Raw genomic sequence first — 24224 nt, forward strand, 5'->3', positions numbered from 1 at the left:
AAATTTTAATTCAACATTTAAAATTAAATAAAAAGCAGTGACTCAACTTTGCCTTTCTGAGCTATACCCAGGACTGGTATTATATGTACTTGTACAGTCATCTTAGTAATGCAGATATGGAAGGATTTCTTTACTGTAGGACTTCTAAATAATCGTTGCCTCAGCTGCCCCACTCCTGGGGTGGAGGCATTGGGAGGGCCACCCAGTTACTGGCCCACAGATGGACCACCACAGCTCCTGCACACGGGCTTCCCCAACCAGATGTAGCACCCCTGATGGCAACAGGGGCACCTGGAGGACATGCTTGCTCTTTTCCTCCACATGGTTGCAGCCACTCACAGCTGGCAGATGCTTCACCAGAGTCACCGTCTTGTGATGAATGTTATGTGTGGATCATAGCACACATGGACTTTTAACACTACAGTAGTTTAATGAAGCCCTTTTAAAGCATATTCTCTATGTTCATGGTACTGTGGGGTTTACAAAATAAATAATTCACATAGCCAAGAATTATTCCACAGTTAAAAGTAAATGATTTCATTTCAGACATCAGTTTAAACTAAACTAAAAAAAAAAAAAAGGGACTTGACTTCTATATTTGGGATTACACAACCATTACATACCCTAAATGTGCATCTCATGAAATCCTTTGTGTTGCCTTTCTTCAGGTAATTATCTACTTTGCTTCTAGGTGAATGAAATTTACCACGATGAGTCCCTGGGAGTGCATATAAATGTGGTTCTGGTGCGCATGATAATGCTGGGCTATGCAAAGGTAAAATGTCTTACTATATGTCAACTGTGAACAGCAAGGACTGGATTAGCAAACAGATTAGATTGCTGAAGCCATAACTAACATTCAACGTAGACATGTCTCACGTAGACCCTCTGAACTGAGAGGAGAAAACTGCCCCAATGAATGGAGATCTCTAAATTTGAGTAGATAATGAATGATTTTTGTGCTGGTACTATTTGCTGTGTTTACCTCTATTTTATGGAGTTGGAGATAATTATCCTGATTTTGGCATAACTGTATGAATGAAAATGAATGGATACCATTATAAAAAAAAAAGAATTTCCTTAATCTATCATCGTCATCAAATTTATGGTTCATTTATTATTCCAAAACATCTATACTGAGTGCCTACTATGTGTCAGATGCTTTCTAGGTGCTTCAAATATATCTGTGAAGCAAAATAACAAAGATCCTTACCCTCTCATGATTTCTTGAAAACAATATGTGAAATATGAGTCTTTTCGATTAAGAAAAGTAAAGCACACGGTGAATATTTTTTTTATTTAAAAGGACATTAATCTTTTTGAAAGCAAAATGTTGGGTCAAAATACATACAATAGGCGTTTTTATGTAATGTAACTTTAGCTGGCTTTAAAATGACACTAGATGTGTCCCTGTCCTTGGAAATAATGGAATGGAGGAAGTGGTCTCTCCCTTCAAGGAGAAAACATAGGGGAAGTGACTAACTTGGCAGCTTTCTTGATGTTTAAAATTACATGTCCCCCTTCCCATAATTAATCCTCCTGATTATGGAATACTAATGAAATTATGCATTTAGCAAACAGGAAAAAAAATCCATGTGTTTGCATTTTATTATGTATGAAAACTTATCATTTCTGGTGAGAGGGTGTCATTGATCTTTAGTTTATCCCACAAACCTGACCTACTTTGTGTCTCCAACACAATGCAAGTCAGATCCAGATGGAGATGTTAACAGCCTTCAGTTGGTTATTAAATCATTTGTTAGGAGAAGTATGTGTTCAACTATAATAAACCAAACATTTTTCTTAAGAATGTAAACACTGATAAAAACATTTGCTGAAATGTAACAAAGCTCTCAGCCGGTCAGCCAAGTAGGGACTAATTTTGGGTTCCAAGTTCAATTTCTCATTCCATCAGAACTTCTCGGGGAAGTATGGTTCCTGGGTTCTTGAAGGATGGGGCCTTTCCCTCTGAACTTTTAACTCCTGACAATAATGTGATAGTAGAAGCATTCCAAGGAACGTCAATCCATCTCTTGGAATTGCAGGATATGAGTACACCCCTCTTCATTGCTGCGAGGTTAAAAAAAAGGGTAGGGTTTTTTTTCAGTGTGAGGTTTATATAATTTGACTGTTCCTCAAATCGAAGATTCCACCAGCTTTGCCAGCTCATTGAAGAACTTATATTCTACCCATATGTTGATTAATTTTGGACCCCCCCCCCCCAAAAAAAAAAATTGAAACTGAAGATCTTTCACTTTAACATCTCTGGGAAAAAAAGTTTCACGCCCAAATCTTTCCATGTATCCTCTATTTTTGCTCTTAATATTTATGAAACTAAAAATCTAAGCTAAATCAGGAATTCTTACTAGAATTTTTACCCAGTTGATTAATATTGAGTTGCTTCACAAAAGCAAAACGATCTCAGCGTCACGTATTTCCATTAATGGTGTCAGCCACCTTTCACACAGGTAGTATCGATCATAAAGGTATCCCTCATGGGCATGTAGAATTTCCAAATGAGAGTATTTGGAAATATTTATTTCCAAATAAGTATTTATTTCCAAGTAAGCCCCCGATAATATTATTGTACATTATTTAATTACTGTAATCTCAAATGTTAATTTCAGAGAAAGTTATTAAAGGAAGCCTTTGGGAAAATGCTGTGTATGTCTTTAACATATTGTTTCCTCCTAGTCCATCAGCCTCATAGAAAGGGGAAACCCATCCAGGAGCTTGGAGAACGTGTGTCGCTGGGCTTGCCAACAACAAAAATCTGATCCCAATCATTCTGAACACCATGATCATGCAATTTTCTTAACCAGGCAAGACTTTGGACCTGCTGGAATGCAAGGTATTTCCATTAATATGTAGAAGAAAAACTTAAGGGCATGACTTTTCAAAAGTAATCCTAAATCAGGGAGTCTGTTCAAATGTTCAGATCTCCACCATCACTTTCCTCCATGCATCAGCCAAGCATACACTCTCTTTCTGTTGCTTCCAGTGACTTCTGTGGAATTTGCAATGCTAAATGCCACCTAAATACTATGATAAATTACACTCTCCTTTACAATAATGAGTGTGCATCTGGGGTACAGAGGGGATGCTGTAAAATGTGGTGTGATTTCCACTAACTAATTGGAATGGGAAGGGAGATGCCATGGGAAATGTCTGCTGCCAGAGAGCTTTCTTCCAAAGTCAGCTTACATTTATCTAATACATTCTGATGTAGACTTCGGAAAAAATTAGACTGACCGTTTTCTTTTCAACGTTGGTGGAATTTCTGGCTCCCTTCATCAGTACCGTGATATGAAGGACCATTCACTACAGCAGAAAGACAGAGCTTGGTTGGTGGGCAGAACAGAATGGTAACCCCAGGCAGTTCCTTCCCTTAAGAGAGGAGAAAATGCAGACCCAGTGAATCTTTTTAGAGCCCATTACCTGTGTCTTTCCCAAGAGAATGTGGTGCAATGCTAGCAGAGAAATAATACTGCCTCTGTTTCCTGAAAAGCTTTTTTTTCCCCCTAGGCAAAGGTCCAGTAGTAATTCTTAATGGGTTTTCTCATAAAATGAAAATGAAAGTAATTGTTATTCTCTACAGGATATGCTCCAGTCACAGGCATGTGTCATCCAGTGAGAAGTTGTACCCTGAATCATGAGGATGGTTTTTCATCTGCTTTTGTAGTAGCCCATGAAACTGGCCATGTGTAAGTCACTGCTGACAGCTATAAAGCAAAAAAAAAAAAAAGAAAAAAACAAGGTCTTTTCTGTCTGCTTCTCTCAGTATTGTTCATACTTTGGGTAGAGTGCATGCCAGCATGCAACTCTCATCCCTTGCCAAGTTTGAGGGGCTGAAAACAGTGAAGAGGTCATGCACTGAAACTAAATGAGTGACTCTGGCTTGCAGAGACACTCCTGGGCTTTTCCTAGCTATAGACTAAAAAAGGCATTTGTGTCAGATTGCTCTCAGTTTCACAGTGTCTGACTTCTCCACAAAAGCCACATTAACTTAAAAAACACCTATTTTCCTGTACTTATTTTCAAAACAGAAATTATGCCAAAGCCATGGCCCCTATGATGATTCTTACCAGTAAGGTCTCGCTTTGTGTTCTAGGCTGGGAATGGAGCATGATGGACAAGGCAACAGGTGCGGTGATGAGACTGCCATGGGAAGTGTCATGGCTCCTTTGGTGCAAGCAGCGTTTCATCGTTACCACTGGTCCCGCTGCAGCGGCCAAGAACTGAAAAGATACATTCAGTATGTCTCCTTCTGCGTGTCATGAGAATGTTATAGTAGAAATACAGACGTGAAACTGACTCTTAGGACCTTGATCAGAACCAAACTCCCAGGGAACGAAAACTTTTGTTCATGACAAACATTTTCTTCTGACTCAGCTTTTGGCACAGTTCCACAGTGTAATTGCAGTATTTTAAGCCATGAGCCTAGAATTTAAGTGAATTTTTTTACTGTGGTTTCCTTTTAGTAAATTCTTTATGGAATCTTTGACTAATGGTCAAAGTTGATTTGAGGAGGGGATGGTCATGCGAGTACCACCTATACTCTGTAACATAGGGGTCGTCAGGATCTGCCCTGCCACCCCATGGGCGGGTTCAGCTAGGGACACGAACAAGGTTGTCATGGTTCTACTGTGTTTCTAAGTATGGTTGGCTTATTTTCCTGGGATGAATAAAGATGAATGGTCTTTTTCTAAATGGGGCTGAAACTAAAAACCTTGAAAGGTATGCTTTTGTAACCTTGCTTTATGATCTGATGAAATTCCCGAGTATGTAACCTAAGAATACTTTTTCATTGGAACGTGATAAAAAAATGAACATTTAACTACATGCAGTATTTTCCTTCCTACAGTTCCTATGACTGTCTCCTTGATGACCCTTTTGAACATGACTGGCCCAAACTCCCAGAACTTCCTGGAATCAATTATTCTATGGATGAGCAATGTCGTTTTGACTTTGGTGTTGGTTATAAAATGTGCACTGCGGTATGTTACAGTCAATTTAGATTTTGCATATTGAAACCTACTTGCTTAGCTCCTGTTTGGTGACATTTACAGACTCACTGGTGCAAGAATATGAACCAACAATTTTGTGTTTGCTATGTCAGTACATGCTAAAGCTAAGTGCTTTAAATATGCTATCTTATTTAATCCTTGTGACAGGCTAGAAGGGAGTTGGTATACTTTTATTTTACAGATGAACAAGCCAAGACTTACAGAGATTAAGCAACTTGCTTAAGTCACACGTCTGGTAAATAGGGCTTTTTATATGTTGGAGAAAGCTTTATTTGTTAAAGCAAGAAAAAAAAGTATTTCATCAAAAGAAGTTGATCTGCTGTTTGAATTCCTCCATATGCAGATATATACAGATATTTGGTTTGTTTGTAAGGTATACACGGTCAGCTCCTAATGACCTGCGATAATGTTCTGACCTGAGAATTCTAAAGCTTTGGCTCACTAGTGTAGAAAATTACAGTTTCTGCATTAGGTAGTAGGAATTAGAACAAAAAACCCAGATCCAAAATGAGTACTAATTAAAAAAAAAAAAGCTATGACCATGAGTCTGTATCTGGATAATTAGTGGTGTAGGCAATGAAGATGTGGGTAAACTGCTGTTTGATATATATACATATATATTTTTAAATTTATCTAAAGAATGATAAGATATTTACTGTTGGAGAGCGGATGAGGAAACAGTAACACAAATATGTGTGCTTAACATTTGGATATTATAATGTAGTGTTTTAGGAAAATGAAAGACATCCTTAAGAGTGAGAAGACTAAGATTCTGGTCTATCTCTGTTACTGTCTTATTGTATCCATAACTATAGTCTTACCTTATAACCCGTATTTCTCAGCCACAGATTGTTATGAAGATCAAATATATGGAAAGTACTTTATAAACTATATGAATGTATTGTATATTTTGTTATACCTGGAATACATTATCCTACACAGAAAGTTTGACAAATATTTTCTGCTTTTAGTTGGCTGATTATGATGGGCATTTTTATTATTTATTTCTGACTGGTTCATCCATTCAGGGTTAGAAAGAAGCCATTCTGATGGCTTGAGAGCTGCAAAACCACTATAATGTTTTCATATTTAAAATGTTCATAATAATTACTCATTCTTTTAAAAATCCCAATATTGTCTATTTGAAAACCATAAGACAGAACTGGCATAAAGAATAGAAAAGTCAACAGAAGAATCCCAGACAAATCATTGTTTATCAGTGTTATTTTAGAAAAGTGGAATGAAAGTATTCTTTACTTGGAATTCTTAGACAGTGTTTGTTTGTTTGTTTTCTTAACATGCCACAAGTTTGACTATTAACTTGAAATCAAAATATGCAAAAAACATGACATGAAGAAACTGTGTAGAAGGTGTTGTTGGTACAAGTCATTCCATCTCTATGTCGCTGACAGTTTGGTTTTTTTCTCTTCTAGTTCCGAACCTTTGACCCATGTAAACAGCTTTGGTGTAGCCATCCTGATAATCCCTACTTTTGTAAGACTAAAAAAGGACCCCCACTTGATGGGACCGAATGTGCTGCTGGAAAAGTGAGTATAATCTATTTATACAATAAAGATTTAAGATATGTTGCATAATAATCATCTTTAAATAACATGTATCATCATTTTTAAGAAAACCATAGTACATAAAGTTTCATTGTGGGAATGCATGAACACTGTGTACAAGTTTCCTATAGCTGCTATGACAAATTACCCCAGACTTAGTGGCTTAAATTAACAGAAAACTACTCTCTCAGTTCTGGAGGCTGGAAGAACAAAATCAGTTTTCACTGAGCTGAAATCAATGTGTGGGCAGAATGATACTCTCTCCAGAAGCGCTAGTGGAGAATCTGTCCTTAGCTCTTCCAGCTTCTGGCGATTGACTGAATTCCTTGACTTGTGGCTGCACCGTTCCAGTCTCTGCTTTTGTGGCCACATTGCCCCCTTCTCTTCTGTGTATAAATTTCCCTCTGCCCCTCTCTTATAAGGATACATGTGATGGCATTTAGGGTCCACCTGGATAATCCAGGATAATCTCCCCATCTAAAAATTCTTACTTAATTACATCTGCAAAAACTCTTTGCCAAATAAGGTAACATTTACAGCTTTTAAGGATTAGGACCTGACATCTTCGAGGCCACTATACAGCGCCCTGCTGATAGAATAGGAAGCGGCAGCTCAGCCGAGTATCTGGGCCCTAATGGGATTTGATTTACTTGCTGGCATCCCATTCCTTGTGAAAGTTGTCCAGAAATAAAGTCATGTGAACTTGTACAGAAGATTTGGCCTTGCCCTTTGGGGAAAGATGCCCAGAAGTTTCAATCTCAAATTACGTAGTGAGGATCAAATGCTCAGAAACTGGCCCAGTGCCAAGCTACGCTACTCAGGAGGGGAAAGATCACGAAACCCAAAACAAAGGGATGTTAAGAGCTCAAGTTGAAGAGCTTTGACTAGTTTGGAAATAAGATATTGTAGATAGGACCAAAACCTGGCAAAGAAGATTTATATAGCTTTTAGATCTTCTGAAGCCCTTTAAAGCTCTATTTCGAATGTGTATAAACTGTACTTGCTATGAGAATTACAAACATGATAATAATAATAAAATCTCCCATTATTCACGTTTAAACTCTTAGGCACTATACTAAACTTGTACAGTGTGTTGCTTTGGGAAAATTCAGTATTACAGACTTCTGACTGAAAAAACAAAAGCAACAATGAGTTGATTCATTTTTGCTTTATGAAAAAGGTATTCTGTAAACCAACTCTGAACATCCAACTTCCCTAAATATATTTGTGTTATGTTTCAATTTCCCAGAATTGAGTTTTAAGAAACACTTTCATTGTATGTACGATAAAAAAGTGAGTCAAAATGTTGGAAGGGAAAAGAACTAACACCTTTTGAGCATCTGCTGTGTGCTGGGTACTGTAAGCTCTAGGCCTCTACAGTATCCATGTTTTAGTACTCCCCACTTAGTTTTTCCGGTCAGAGAGTCTTACACTACTCATGGTCCTTTCCGGGTCCCAGTTTTCCTCATCAGAAAGGTAAAGATCATATATCTCTCAGAATCATTGTGAAGGAAAATTTTAACAATTATGTACAAGTGTTTTGAAAGTTATATATGTTTTAGATATGTTATGTTAATTATTTTCTAAATTAAGACATATGGTTTCCTGTCATTATTTTAAAGGGGAGCAGATTGCCCTTAAAAAACTCCAGTAATATAGATAATGAGGGATGAAGGGTAGAATAGCACCTACTGGGCAAGTTGGGTGCTCAGATCATCCTTATTGATTATGATGTTTGATACTTACTGGTAAATGTGTCATTTAAAACCTTGTCTGAGTGAATGTTATTTTTTTAATTTTAATTTTATACTTAAAAATGCAAGTCTAAATTACCCAGTGTACAGGGCACTGCTTTGAGATAATTTTAAGTGTATTTTTGCCTGAAAAAGAAAATAAAAAAGAAATGAAGTTCTTCGCTTGGTGATTCTTGTATAACAACTTCAGCTTTAGCATACGCACGATTTTCATGATTGCTTTGTGTCGTTTCCCTAAGTGGTGCTATAAGGGTCATTGCATGTGGAAGAATGCTAATCAGCAAAAACAAGATGGCAACTGGGGATCATGGACCAAATTTGGCTCCTGTTCCCGGACCTGTGGAACTGGTGTTCGCTTTAGAACACGCCAGTGCAATAATCCAATGTGAGTATAACTCCTGTCATTCTGGTTATTGGGATAGACCAGAAAATGCTTCAATATCATGTCGCTAATGCTCTGTTTCTTGAAGTACATGTAAAACACAGAACGTGAAAACTAACGGTTTAAGTTTCTATTTTGGGTAAATCCCCATTTATCAATCTTGTGAAGAATAGTCCATGGTTAAGATTAGAGATTGTTAAAGAAATTGCTGTTTGGGAGGATAAGGAGCTGAGCGGGGAAAGCAGATGGCTGTGCTCTTAGGACCTGGGCACCAAGGCTGTGAGACCCGCTGGAGGAAGGTCAGGCCTGCCGGCAGAAGCAACACCAAGCAGAGGCTCCCTCACTTCCGAGTTAGGAGAAGAATGCTTCAGAGCTGGTGACGGGAAGATGGTGAAAGAAGTCCAACGAACTGTTGGGGCAAAAGTTATCCTTACAGTAGTTAGAACAGCGAGGGTTCACCATGAGCCACACTCTGTTCTAAGTGTTTTCAACATGCTAACTCATTTAATCCTCACAGTGTTTCTCTAAGGAAGATTGGATTATTATTTTCATTTTACATATTAGGAAACAGAGGCATAGAGCTGTGATCAGTGTTTCTTTGGGTTGCTTCTACATGTTTTATACATAATATAAAATATAATTTTCCTGAGACCATATGCCTGTTTTTTGTTTCTTTATATACTTTTGCTGTGCATTTAAAATACACTGCTTTAATATTTTAAAGCAGTGTATTGAAAAATACACTGCTTTAAAATATACTGATGTAAGTTGAGTTTGGGAATTCCCGCCACCAAACCTCAGCAGGGAGAGGATAGTGCTTTTGGAAAGGGATTGAAAGTAGGAAGTATGAGTTCATTCACTTTGTGCTGGCAGCTCAGAAGCCTTGGCTTTCTGTCCTCCAGCACTGTGTCTGCAAGCTTCAACTGCTGGACCAGAGCCAAAAGGCCTTTTTAAATGTTGTCTTTTCTTTAGGCCCATCAATGGTGGTCAGGATTGTCCTGGTGTTAATTTTGAGTACCAGCTTTGTAATACAGAAGAATGCCAAAAACACTTTGAGGACTTCAGAGCCCAGCAGTGCCAGCAGCGTAACTCCCACTTTGAATACCAGAATACCAAACACCACTGGTTGCCATATGAACACCCCGACTGTGAGTAAGATGCCCTCGCTTTTCCTGCTGTGTCGACGGTTACTTAGAGCTTAAGCTTTGTCAACACGCAATCCCTTGGACTCTTGATCTCTACTTGGTGACTTAGAAAACTTGGTGCTTATAGGGGTAGGTCCTCCCGGGTTTCCAAGAATAAGGCTAACACACGCCTTTCTCTAGAGAGGTGAGAATTATGGCATAGCTCCTGGGAAGCAGCATTGCCACCATCACTACTGGAAAGACAAGTAGAAAGCAACGCCTGGGAGAGATGTTGAGTCTCCTCATGCAACTGAAATCCCTCTACTAGGAAATGCTTCTGGAATATTGTGATCCTTCCTTTCTGAATAACTAGAGAAAAATATAGTTATTTTACAACCAAGTCAGGAATAAGACAAAGACCATTATTTAATAACAAAAGGCACTTCATAACCTTTTACTTTTGTACTGTACACTGGTTATCAAGAAATACACTTGGAAATTCCCTTGTCATGTTTCACTTCTTACCCCTGAATTTTCGGTTAAATCTGTTCAAATGGGAACTTCTTGACAAATTTCTTAGTTGAGTGAATAAAAAGTAGTTACGGAATTATTGTGTGATATAATACACTGCTGAGTTCAGTTTAAAAGCTGTTTTAAAGGAAAGATGCATATGTGTAGGAATTCAAAATTGCAATGCATTATTTTGATTTATTTTGGGGAAGTGAGTCACATAACTTAGATTTAATTAATGAGATCCTGCAAGAAGCAAAAACTATACTAGGCCTTTGAGTCAAACAAAAGAGAAACCCTAAGACGGAGAAGAGATGAGAAGTGAGTAGACATGAGACTATTATAGGGCTGAGGAGAAAAGTGGCAGAATCTAATTACAATGGGATGAGTGGGAATACAGAAATGAGGATGGGCAGAGGATGCACATCTTGGTATTTGGTATATAACGCAGGGTTTTTTTCACCAAGTTGTCATTCTGTGTTTGGAAAACAAAATTGGGGGGGAAATGAAATCAAAGAGTAAGTCAGTGCTTGGCATATAATAGGAATGTAATAAATTTTGGAAAGACTCACACTACCATGGTGAAACTTTTAGTATTAAACATATATATAGTATTAAACATATATTCATTTGCAGAACAGACAGTAGTTGGACTTTTATATTACTAATGCTTACAATACTTCAACTTCTGGTCATCTTATACAAGTTCATTAGACCACTGATAGTTGTTGCAATAGAGTTCTGAAAGTTTAATTTTGAGATGTGAATGAGAAATGGGGTCATGGCATAGATGAAGACAGGCAATGAAACTATAAAATTGGTAAGCTTGGTCTATGAGAACCTATATGAGCAAAGAATCTGAAAAAGAATAGATATATGTATATGTATAACTGAATCACTTTGCTGTACACCTAAAACTAACACACTGTAAAACAACTATACTCCAATAAAATTAATTAAAAAAAAAAAAGAGAAACCCTTTCAGTGCTCTAAGTGTCACTAAAACTAAATTGATGCTGAATGAAATTTATTGAACATCTGTGGTTAAATCTAGGGTAGCCAGCCATACGACCTGCGTTGCCTGGGACAGTCCCAGTTTATACCTATTGTCCCTGTGTATATTATTAATAGAGCCCCTTTTCACTGTCAAAATTATCCCAGTTTAGATGTCAAAGCGTAGGGTCACCCTGGTTTAAACAAATATGCCAAGTATGCATACTTTTCCCCTACTCTTTATTTATTTATACAATTTGTTTTCAGGAAACCACATTGAAACTGTATATTTTACAAACAAAATAAACTATACTGTTCAAATACCATTTTACATAAATAGTCGACTTAATCCTCCATCTTATGCAGCCAAGAAAAGATGCCACCTCTACTGTCAATCCAAAGAGACTGGAGATGTTGCTTATATGAAACAGCTGGTGCATGACGGAACGCGCTGCTCTTACAAAGACCCATACAGCATATGTGTGCGCGGAGAGTGTGTGGTGAGTTCAGATTGCTTCCCCCAAAGCTTCGTACAGTAGTGTGCAATTCTACTTTTCCTTTCATTCATCTGCATATTTTCAAAAATATTTTAACTCTTATCTGAGATCACATTACAATGAAGATCTATGAATAGTTCAGTAGCTAAGCTAAATTGGGAAGAAATTGCAATTAATCAAATCAAACTTTGGTCACTGGCAAAATCAAGATTTAATTAGTTTTCCTAATTTCCAGCCAAATGCATTTTTGGCGGCTTCCTCTGATACCTCAAGGCTGGGAATACAACTTGGGAACCATGCCTTGGCTTTGAGTATATTATAGTAGCCATCCACTAATACAATACCAAGTCTTTTTAAAAAATTCAATGCTAAATGTGTTTTATCGTTTGTTTAAAAGATGATAACTTCTCTTTCTCCCTGTCTCACCTTCCAATTAATTCTAAGTTTAAACACTGAGTTCCACATCAGAACAAAAGTACTAGTGAAGATGCAAAAACTGTCTTTTGCCCATTTAATCTTTTCTTTAATGCAGTTTACTTTCTGTTCATGTTCACAGGTTAAAGCGATAAGAAATTATCCTTATTAACCGAACACATTGCTCCTGTTTGATTCGTTTTCACTTCAGCATAACTAAAGTGTTATATAAAAGAATCTCAAATTCGCAGATGCCTCATAGCTGAACAAAAATTTCCTTAAAGTAGAATCTGTGTTTTGTCCATCTTTCACCTCCCACAGTATCTGGTGCATTAAATGTATATGTTGTCGGTATTTTCTCTGCTCACTCTCATCCCAAACTTACGAGTGCAGTATCATTATCATTATCCAACACTGATTTATATTAAGGACCTACCCCAGTTCAGAAAACTTTTCAGTATTTCCCTGTTAAATTAATGTGAAAATATAAACTCTTCCTGATATTCAACGCCTTCCACAGCCTGTGATTTGCAGATCTTTCACTATTCTTCACCACCATACAACGCTAACTTTCCATTAGTTTAGGTATGGTTCACATATTATTATCTGAACCCACTTTTGATGACTTCTGTGGCTCTGTTTTAATCCCTTTTTATTCTTGAATTGCCTTTCCACACCGTCTGTTCCTTCAGGGCACTATGAAAATCTCCACTACATCTGTGATGTTTTGTCTCACATCCCTTACCAACTTGTAAAGTCTGTACTAATAGACAACTCACTATTTTAGTATTCATCTTTATAAATATGAAGGCAACAAGGGAGAAACGCCTCTTAATTTTGTCTCCTCAGCATCAGCTACAACTTCTGCGTTCCACAAATGTTTGATGATTGCCTATGTATGACGGGGGAAACACTTCATTAGACCGAGGGAAATTTATACTTTACTGCCCAGAGTACAAGTCATTTTATTTCATAGTAGTTCTTTAAAAGACTGAGGGATTAAAAATCAGAGCTAGAGAGGAATGTTGGTTCCTGTCTCTGGGCCGATGATGAAACAAATGGTGTATCATTCTACAGGATGCTGACCTTTACTTGGCACGTTAAACTTAGCTACATTTAATATCTTCTCTCCGCAGAAAGTGGGCTGTGATAAAGAAATCGGTTCTAACAAGGTTGAGGATAAGTGTGGGGTCTGTGGAGGAGATAATTCCCATTGTCGAACCGTAAAGGGGACGTTTACCAGAACACCCAGGAAGCTTGGTAAGATGAGGTCTCTCGTGAATTCAGTATCCTTCTCCATGATTTGCATTTGTCTGAGACTTCTTTTAGGAATGCCACACTTTCTCTATAAACATAAAAAAATTAGCTGCTGATTTATTTTTATTCAGATTACCTTTTAAGGAATTATTTTAACAACTTTGACAAATCATACTTCATAGTGTCCATGATAAAAAATAAATCTACTAAATGTAGATAAGGAACAAATAAAACCAATATCAATTATAGTAGTTAGTTAAAATCTGTTTTGTTTAATTCTGTGTCCTTAATAAAATGCATTAAACATAATTATTAGAATTAATGCTTATTTTGAATTTTCTGTTGCACATAAATTGTTGATCAGAAGTTAAAAATATTGTAAAACTTTAAATACAACTTTAAAAATATTACATTCATTTTGCTCCTTTTATAAGTGAACAAGTTTATCCTATTTATAAATCTATAAATCTAGGGTCTATATTTCACATAATATTTACAAGTTTATATCAAGCAAGTTTGAGGTACATACAACCAAAAAATAACCTGAGGTATAATTGCTTATGTGTTTGAATTTCTCTGCTTGTTACACAGTCAATGGCCTGGACTCAGGCGTGTGGTGAAGGTTCGTCAGATGGAACCAAAAGCAAATAATATGCAAAATTATTAGTATTTTCATAATAATTCATTGGAATTTTCATAAGACTTAGATATAAACATTGATTACTGAATAATTTCTTTAAATTTGTAACAAATATTGTTCAGTTATTACACAAATTTATTGGACAAATGTCTCTGAGAATTCAGCATTTAAAGATAAATTTAATGTGAGGCTTCCGTTGAAAAGCTTCTCTTACATCCAAGATATAGTCTCTTACAGAATAACAGAAAACAAGATAAAACAAAACAAAAACAAAGATTTGGTTTACTTTGAGCACATTGTCATAGCACTAATTTTTCCTTTTAGAAAAATAAGAAGTATAAAAAACTGTTCTTTATCCAAATAGAGTAATTCTCTTAGTTCTTTTTGCTCCCATTATACCCCAGGTATGCAGCTCAAGCCATTTCCACACATATCAGCTTTGCTCTTTGATATATTTAGAGCTAGACAGAGATGGTTGATTATATTCTAATGTGATTTTCTTAAGCATTCCCTACTCTAGTTACTGAAAGCTTTGCTATTCCTGTGTGATAATTTACTATGCTTTGTACTTTGAAAATTGTTAAAAATCAAATATTGCCATTTCTGGCTGATTGTATTATTTTAATAAAGCAAACGGAATTAGAATTATATACATATACAAAGGTTTTGGTGGAGTAACGTGATTTTTCTCCATCTTAATGTGAAATAATTCACCGTGCTTTCTTTATTGCAGTTACGTATTGTTCGTTTAGGTGTAAAATAATTAATTTTTTATTCCCAGAGTGAATGAATGTAAAGAAAATGGCTTTTACCATTATTATCCATTCTATATTATGTGTAATAAAAGGCAGTGATACTTTTTTTCAGATACCTCAAAAATTATGCTAAACCTGTGAATCAAGTTCTGAAGAAGAGAAGAAAGCTTTAATCAGTCATACAGATTCAAACTGTTTGAAGATAATCTAACATCCATTTCTTTGAACTAATGTTATCATCGTAGTTATTCAATAGACTAATTAACCTTTTCCAACAGGGAAAAATTTAAGCAAGAGGTGCCGTAAAGAATTCAAGTTGCTGGAAAATGAAATCTGCAAGTATTCAACTTCAAATCACCTATATCATTTCTCATTCACGCTTAGTCTTACTTTCATTGACTATTAACAGTTTACTGGCATTAGCTAACTGTTATAAATGCATTTTGACTTCAACATATAAAATTATGGAACATATTTTATATATTACCTAATAAAATATATATAGCTTATAGTATAGTCAATGAAACAGCAAGACTTTGATAAACATGAACCCTCCACTAATTAAAGACATTCTGTTTAAGGGAAGATGAGAGGCGCCTTCACTTTACCCAAAGGAGCTCGTAATATTTCTCTTGCTGAAACAAGGGAAGCTAAAAATGTACTGGGTAAGTTGTAGCAAACTGCAGAAAGATGGGCATCCATAAATGGCATCAAGCTGTTTTGCTACACTTGGCATCTTAAGCATGTTACTTCCAGCTCTTGCACTCAGGCAGACATGGTACATTTCAGGTACTGAGTATCACCCAGGCTCAGGTGCTGAAAACCCTGACCCCAAAGTGACCACTCCATTTAGTTAAGACACTCATAAATATTGTAAAAGAGTTAGGTAAATCTACACAAAGGTAATAATTGTCAATATAGGAAATGACAGAAAAACAGATTTCTTTCTGATTCCATAAGCAATTTTGTATTTATAACTGAATTTCTGTCAATACTTGTAATATATGAATTATAAGTTTCATGATGTAATGAAGGTGTATAAGTTGCATAATCTTCCTATATTCATTTTTTCCTTACAAGCGAGGTAAAACATCTTGGTTTCTCTATTTGCCCTGATTATTGTTGATTTGTGGTTAGGATCTTAATTCTAAACGACCTTAAGATAATTTTTAGGACACGTGATAATACTAAGAAAGTTTGTTATATAAGACAATGACTGCAATACGATTGATATGTGATTTTAAAACCCAAGACAAGCTATTCAGCATATTGGTTTTGTGATTTCTCAGTTAGAAGATTGAACTTAGGGTACGTGTAGAGAGGCAATGCACAACATAACCTGCAGACATATTCCAACCAAATCTACAGCACATGTTTTAAAACATTCCCCTTTAAAACTTGTTTAAAGCTTTCAAATTAATTGCTGATCACAATATAAATGAAAGCTACTCATGGATTTTTCTTTTGTAATTTCTTTAGAATAAAGCAGGTGTTTAAATCTGAAGATATTTCATGAGTTAGAAGTTCAGCTGTTTATACTTGCCACTTAGGCTTTTAAAATAGTATATAGACAGATAAAATATATCAAGAAGTTCACCAACTAATTGCGCTAAAAATGGACCCCTATTCAAAAGGATGGTTTAGAAAACTAAAATCACATCGGAGGGGCACAGGGGAGTATAGTATTTGCCTGAATTACTGTTGATACAATTTGTAGGTCAGCACAAAATAAGTGACTAATGGGTTAGAAACTAGATTAATTTTTTTCCCTCAACTTAATTAAAAAAAAGATTCCTCTGATCTTATGCCAGATGTCACAAAAGCTACCAATGCTTTGAAATTAATTTCTGAAACTGCTTCTTTCGGTTTATGGATGCCCTCTTCTGCACACAGGAGCAGTTAGAATGTAATGCCTGACTAACCATGGTTGTTGCTTTTGTTTTCTTCTTTGCTCCCTCCAATATTTACTACACATGCAAAGGGTACCTTAAGATGTTTGATATACCCCCTGGTGCTAGACATGTGTTAATCCAAGAAGACGAGGCTTCTCCTCATATTCTTGGTAAGTGTTTCTGTCTGCTGGCTCTGCTTTAACATGCACTGAAAACATAGAAATGTCAAAGAAATAATATATAGAGATACATATGTATGTATCTCTATATATACACATAAAATTCAAAATTATATGTAAATGCATTATTATGTGATTTTTGTTGGTCATTTCTCCCAACTATTCTTTCTCTAAAATAAGAAATATTCAAAACTAGAGTTTTAACTTTTGGTGAAACCTGGGTTGGTTCATCATGACATGAGGGAAAAAAATAATTTCACAGGTTTGAATTTGTTATGCATTTTTGCTCTGTATTAGGAGATGAGAAAAATAAATGTTAATAAAATGCACTAAATTAAGAATAATATCAGAAAAATTTGCCATATTTATGTTGACAAATTAGTTCTGATATTTTGGTTGGTGCCATACTGCATGCCTCTTCTTTTAGCGCATTTTAAGTTCTTTGACTGAAAAGCAACCACATCTGGATTTTACTAGTCCAATAAAAATTTTCCTGATATCTGTTATGTGTCCAGTTTCTGACTGGCACATGCAGATTCATTTTCTGCATGTTTTCTGTTTATTATCTGCAAATTATCCTGTTTATAATTTCTAAAAGAAGATTCTTTTCCTCCTTTATGAGAGGATCACGTAGAAATGTCACTCTAAAGGGGTTTGTATTCAAAGTGAACATACAAATGTAAACATAGCTTTCACATATTCCTTGAGCTATAAAAGCACTAAGAAGATTTCTGAAACTGACACATCTGTCAAACCTATGAAAATTTATAGTAAATTACTTTTCTAAACTTATGTAACTTAAAAAATGGATTGTTTTTTGGTGTTTCGTAGAATTTTTTTCTTTTTGGTATTTAAAGTATATTCACTACTAGATTCCAAAATAGTCTCTGCTGTCTAGCTGTATTTCTTTCTCCAGTAACTGAAATTCCCTACTTTTGATTCTAGAATTCAGATTATTCTCCTTGGAAAAATTAGACTAGTTTAAAAATTTCAAGGGGAATAAATGCATTTAACTAAAATTACTCATGTTTTCTGCACATTTTCGGTAATGGTAGCAACTTCTGAAATTTTATTTCCTAACATCATTAAATGCCGATGTACCTCCAGACTTTAAAATCCCGTTTATTTTTTATCCATTAGAGAAAGCATTTTATTTTATAAGGTATAGTAAATCTATAGTATATTACAAATTCTATCACCAGTAAAGAGCTTTTCCTGGTCATATAAGTTGGTAATGTGACCTTAGTAAAGAGCTTTTCCTGGTCATATAAGTTGGTAATGTGACCTTAGAATTTTATAGTCATAAGGACTAATTGTTTGTTGGCCTAAAAATTAGTTCAACTATTTTGAGTACCTATAATATTTTGCCTTAACTTGAAAGAGATACACAGTAAAAAAAAAAAAAAGACATTGTGTTATATTCTGTCCTAGCATAAATCATTTGTATTAATTGTTGTGGAAATAGCCATTATTTTAAAAATATTTCCACCTTCCTGAGGAAATGTATATGATGAATGGGTTAGAAACTGTTGACCTCTTCAGCAGTGTTTTCAAATGGGAATATTTGTTAATTTTTATTTCTTATTTAATCATCTTGCCACTGTTTTTAACTGGTTAGGAATGCTTCTTGAGAATTTTGAATGCCTAATGAATGAAGTAGGAGTCCTATCAGAAGTAACACTCATTTTGATTGCTTTGATGCTCATAAACACAGTCTTACATTTATAGAAGGGGATAGACTTAATATGGATCTTCAAAGCTGTAATGTGATAAAATAAAATGTATGCCGGTTACTCATTTTTCATCCTTCAGCAATTAAGAATCAGGCTACAGGCCACTACATTTTAAATGGCAAAGGGGAGGAAGCCAAGTCGAAGACCTTCATAGATCTTGGCGTGGAATGGGATTATAACATTGAAGATGACATTGAAACTCTCCACACCGATGGACCTTTACATGATCCTGTTATTGTCTTGGTATGTGGCATTACAGGCTCACTATGTAGTTGGTTTAAGTTTACATTTTTATAATTAATTTATCTCACAACATGTTTACCTTGCTTGTTTTTTATAATTCCATGTATCCTCCCCTCTTTATTCTTTGGGCAGTTTTGTCATATATTTTATTATATATATGTTATAAACCAAATAATACAGTATTATGATTTTTGATTTTAGTAATCAGTTATGTTTTAAAGACAAGAAGAGAAAAAGTAGATTTTTATATTTAGCCACATATTTACCATCTCTGATGCTCTTCGTTTTTCTCTGTAAATCTGATTTTCCATCTAGTATCTTTTACCTTCAATATAAAGAACTTCCCTTAGCATTTCTCGTGGTGCGGGTATGCATGCTAGCAAATTATTCTCTTAGCTTTCAATTCTCTGAAAACATCTTTATTTCACCCTCATTCTTAAAGGATATCTTCACTAGATATAAAATTGGGAGTGGCTAGTTTTTGTTTTGTTTTTTTCCTCTGTCAGCACTTTAAAGATGTTTTTCTGTTGTTGTAGGGAGTTCCAGGAATTTGGGGGCTGATCTAGGAAATAGATATGACCATGAGGTGGCAGTAGCACCCACACATATTGTTTGGGTGGTACCTTAGCAGGTTTGCTTATGGGGCCACCATCAGGAGGGAGACAAGGGCAAGGTAACTCGTGAGGGAAGGGGAACTCGAGAAGGGGTTTATGTGTCTAGGTGATGTCACTCAGCAGCACAGCGGGGAGACTCTGGGTCTGAGAATTCCAAAAGGTAGCAGCAGCAGCTTGGGCCACAAAGTCTTGATGGCCACAAAGTCTTATTTATAATTAGTGGATTTGGGGTACAAAGCAAGCAGGCTCCAGATGGCTAGAAATCTACTTTTTTGGGCTACATTTAAAACAACTGGATATATGAAAATCTGAGTTTGGTGCCAGCTGGCTTTAGAGCTAATGGGTGGGTCTCAACTTGCTGTGAATAAATAAGCAACCTAGGGCCCAATATACAGGAGCTGTCTTTGACTCATTTATGTAGCATTTGTCTTCTTGAAGCTGTTATTTATGATGAGAAGTCAACCTCATTTAGGTTGCTGCTGTGCATTTAATGTGTCAGTTTTCTCTGGCTGCATTTTACAATTTTCTCCTTTTTGTTTTGGTTTGGTTTGTTTCATAGTTTGTCTGCGGCATGCTTAGTTTGTGATGTTCTTTGTATGTATCTGGCTTGGGGTTCACCAAGCATCTTGGCTCTGTAGGTTGATGTTTTTCACCAGATTGAGGTAAATTTTCCATTATGTCTTCAAGTTTATGTTTTTTTCCCCATCTCTTTCTTTTCTATTCCTGGGACTCATTTACATGTATGTTAAACCAGTTGAAATTGTTCCACAAGTGTCTTAGACTTTGTTCAATCCTTTTGTAGTCTTTGTCTTTTCTCTGTTCTTCAAATTGGATAATTTCTGTTGAACTGTGTTCAAGTTCACTGACTGTCTTATGTGGTCTCCAATCTGTCATTGAGCCCATCCAGTAAAGTTTACATGTCAGATGGTGTACTTTTGTTTTCTAGAATTTCCATTCGGTTCTTTTTTCTTTTTTTATAATTTTCATTTCTCTGCTGAGATGTCCATGTATTTTCACTCATTATGTCCAACTTTTCCTCTAAGTCCTGAGATTTCATACTGTCTGCTTCTATGGGCTGCTTTTTTTTTTTCTTGATTATGGTTCACATTTTCATACTTCTTACACATTTTTATTGTACACTGAGCAGTATAGATGATAAATTGTAGGGCATTTGGTTTATGTTGCCTTCCTTAAAAGCACTAGGTTTTATTCTGTCTGGTAGTTAATTTATTGTCCATTCCCACTAATCCTTTGAGGCTTGGTTTATCCTTTCTTAGGGCTGGTGTATTTCAATTTTGTTCTTATTTTTATGGCATGGATTTCTGGTGCCTTAACTGAATACCTGAAGTGTTAAGGAGGCCGTAAGAACACCTAGGGCCCTCAGCCCTGCCTGTCCTCAGGTATCTCTGTCCTGCTCTCAGCCCTGCAGCAGCCATTCATTCACAGACGTCATGGTGTCTCGGCCTGGGCATGCACGGACCAGCCCTCAGACTCAGACCCATGCAGCTTTCTGGACCACCCTCCATAAAGCCCCCTTTTCTTTAGTGCCCTGCCCTGAAAGTTCCAGAACTCCACCCTCCTCAGTTCAGTGAGACTGCTGTCTTGGCTTGGGCTCCAGCTTCCAGTACCAGGGTCCAGACCTGGCCCTGTCAGGAAGCCAGGACCCTCCTGGCATGTTACTCTTCTCACAGGGATCATTGTCCTTTGCCATGTTATTTATTGCAGAAAAAATTCCCTCAAATATTCTATCCAGTTTTATTGTTTTCAATATCAGGAAGGCAACCTATTACTTCCTCATGGAGGAAAGCAGAAGCCATCAACTTAATTTGAATATTGTTAGATTCTGTATACCAGTATTTATTGAATTCCCTGTAAAAATATTATACTAATCTAAAATCAAATCTTCTCACTCAGTTCTCAGTCTTCTTTTAAATTTGAAAATTATTTCTCATTGATAAAGTGTCTGTTCAAATCTTTTGCCCATTATTAAAGTAGGTTGCTTTTTTCTTTTTAAGTTTTCAGAGTTCTTTATATACACTCAGTATATAAGTCCTCTGTGAAATGTGGCTTTCAAATATTTTCTTCTACTCTGTAGTTTCTTTTCCTTCTCTTAGTAGTGTCTTTCACAAAGAAAATATTTTAACTTTATTGAAGTCCAATTTATCAATTTTTCCTTTTATGCATCAAGACTTTCTTATTATATAAGATTTTTTTTTTTTTTGCCGAATCCAAGGTCAAAATATTTTCCTTTTTTGATAAGTTTTACATTTTAATCATTTAAATTTATGAACCATTTAAGCTAATTTTTATATACATTTTGTCTAGGTTAGGTTCTTAGTTTTGCATATGGGTGTCCATATTATCTATTGTTGCATAACAGATTACCCCAAACTTGGTGGCTGAACACAAGCAACATTATTATCTCATAGTTTCTCTGGGTCAGGTATCTGGTAGTAGCTTATTACCTGGCTAGTTCTGGCTCAGGGAATCTCACGAGGATGCTCTCAGCTCTGGCGGCAGTCACCTCAAGGCTCCAGTGCAGAGAATCTTTTCAGTTCCCAGCTCAATCACATGGTTGTTGAAAGGCCTTGGAAGATTGCTCCCAAGCTTCTCCACATGGTGGTTGGCAGGCTTCTGTTCCTAACTACATGAGCCCACTGGCTGCTTAAGTGTCCTGTCCACATGACAGCTGGCTTCCAACAGTGAGTGATTCAAGTGACTGAGAAAGTGAGAGAGTGCAACCAAGACAAAAGTCAGTCTTAACCTAATCTTAGAAGTGACATCCTTTCATGTCTGCTGCTATTTACTACAAGTAAGTCACTGAGTCCAGCCCCCCACTGAAGGGGAGAAGAATTAAGCTCCATTTATTGAGAGGGAAAGTGTCAAAAGACTTGTGGACACATTTTTTAAGCCACCACAGTGTCCAGCACCATTTGTTGAAAAAACTTTCCTTTCTCCATTAAATTGCCTTTTCATCTATATCAAAAATTAATTGTCCAAATTTAAGTGGGCTTATTTCTAGACTCATTCTCTTCCTTAGGTTAGATAACTTTATAGGAAAATATACATTAATCAAACTTTTATTTAGATTATTTTAAGTTTGAATGATTGGAGATCAGAAGCTCTGTTTTACTCGTATGTAATGACAGAGCGTTCTTTTCCAGGAGCACAGGTGTCTGGCCTCAGAGCCCTGCCTTAAGTCTTTGCCAGTGATATTAGTGTGACCCCAGGGAGCCATGTGGGCTGGCCATATAAGAAGGAAATGTGTAGCTAGGACAGGGGTTATGGACAAGCTGTGCTCTGTCATCATGGCCTTTCTTTTCCTCTCTGAAAGACTGGAACCCCAGATTCGGAGCCCCAGAGCATGGCAGCTAGGCCATCTGGGGTTGAAAGCTTAGACATCTGGCCACATATAAGGGCCAATATAGGGATTGATGCTCAATTTTCAATACTGTTTTAAAAACAAAGACTAAGGGGGAAAAAAGAGAACCCAGATAACCAAATCCTTCATCCTAGCGGGTTTAGTATCAAACAAAAGCTGTTTCTAAAAGTTTAGTTTAAAACACTAATGAACTGCACATGTTTCTCCTTTTGTGTAATTGATATAATCCTATAAAAGCTACATGAAAGTCATTAAAAACTATTTTTTAAAAAGAGTGCTTTGCTAATGAACTAAAAATCAAATAAAAAACAGAATATGTTTGCAAAGTTTCTTATAAAAAGGATTAATACTCCTATTGCATAGATTATTTAGGAAAAAAAGGTATGTATAGCAATAAAAAAAAGAGGACCTAACATGAGCATGCAACACATAGTGGGCAAAATACAAGTGACCATTAAACTTTACTATTTATCAAATAAATCACAATTAAGACAACAATCTTTTGCCCATTCGGTTAACAAAGAGGAAAGTAATATGCAGTGCTGAATGGGGGCATTGTCATATACTTTCATCATGAAAGTAATAATTGTTCTAACTATTGTGAAGGGCCATTCACTAGTCTATTATGAGAGCTATAAAAAAGTGTTTGTACCCTTTAGCATACTAAAGAGAATCAGAAATCATCACAAAACTGGGGATAAAATATAAATATTCATTTATATGATTAAATAACACACACTAGGATTAAACACTATGCTGACATTTAAAAGTATGTCTTCAAAGAATATTTACTGTCTTGGGAAATGTGTGTGACACATTAAGTGAAATAAGACCAGAAAAGTATGTATGTGTGTACACACACACACACACACACACACACACACACACACACACACAGATAATATGCAGATATCTTGAGGCTATATTCCAAAATAATAAAAGTGACTTTAGTTTTCTCTGGTTTACTGGAATTATGGATGATTTTTATTTTCTTTATATTTTTCCATGATGTCTATATTTTCTGGATGGAACATTATTATCTTTATTATCATAACAAAACAGTCTTTCAAACAATAATTTTTAAGTACACTCAGGAGATATATAACTTGAGGAAATTTGTGGTGAATTTTATTGTAAGGTTATTATTTTTATAATACAAATTTTTTTCTTACTCCTCGGTGGATTTTTTTTTACTTTTTAATGCCAAGATATTTTATGTATTTGCCTTTTTTTTTCTTAAACAGGGCATACCTGTACTTTAGT

At 35.9% G+C, this 24224-nt stretch overlaps 1 protein-coding gene across 1 annotated transcript in view; it reads left to right on the forward strand.

Annotated features, from left to right (window-relative positions):
• ADAMTS3 (ADAM metallopeptidase with thrombospondin type 1 motif 3) overlaps positions 1-24224 on the forward strand; it is a 289253-nt gene that overhangs the window by 249328 nt on the left and 15701 nt on the right. Inside the window, exons 6-17 of the mRNA XM_060012409.1 lie at positions 692-775; positions 2695-2851; positions 3599-3704; positions 4112-4255; positions 4865-4997; positions 6461-6574; positions 8586-8731; positions 9701-9876; positions 11722-11855; positions 13403-13526; positions 16900-16980; positions 18802-18965. Of these exons, the coding sequence (XP_059868392.1) occupies positions 692-775; positions 2695-2851; positions 3599-3704; positions 4112-4255; positions 4865-4997; positions 6461-6574; positions 8586-8731; positions 9701-9876; positions 11722-11855; positions 13403-13526; positions 16900-16980; positions 18802-18965 (1563 nt within the window). The remainder of the gene's footprint in view (positions 1-691; positions 776-2694; positions 2852-3598; positions 3705-4111; positions 4256-4864; positions 4998-6460; positions 6575-8585; positions 8732-9700; positions 9877-11721; positions 11856-13402; positions 13527-16899; positions 16981-18801; positions 18966-24224) is intronic.

Source organism: Delphinus delphis, chromosome 5 (assembly GCF_949987515.2).
Source record: "Delphinus delphis chromosome 5, mDelDel1.2, whole genome shotgun sequence".
Taxonomy (NCBI): domain Eukaryota; kingdom Metazoa; phylum Chordata; class Mammalia; order Artiodactyla; family Delphinidae; genus Delphinus; species Delphinus delphis.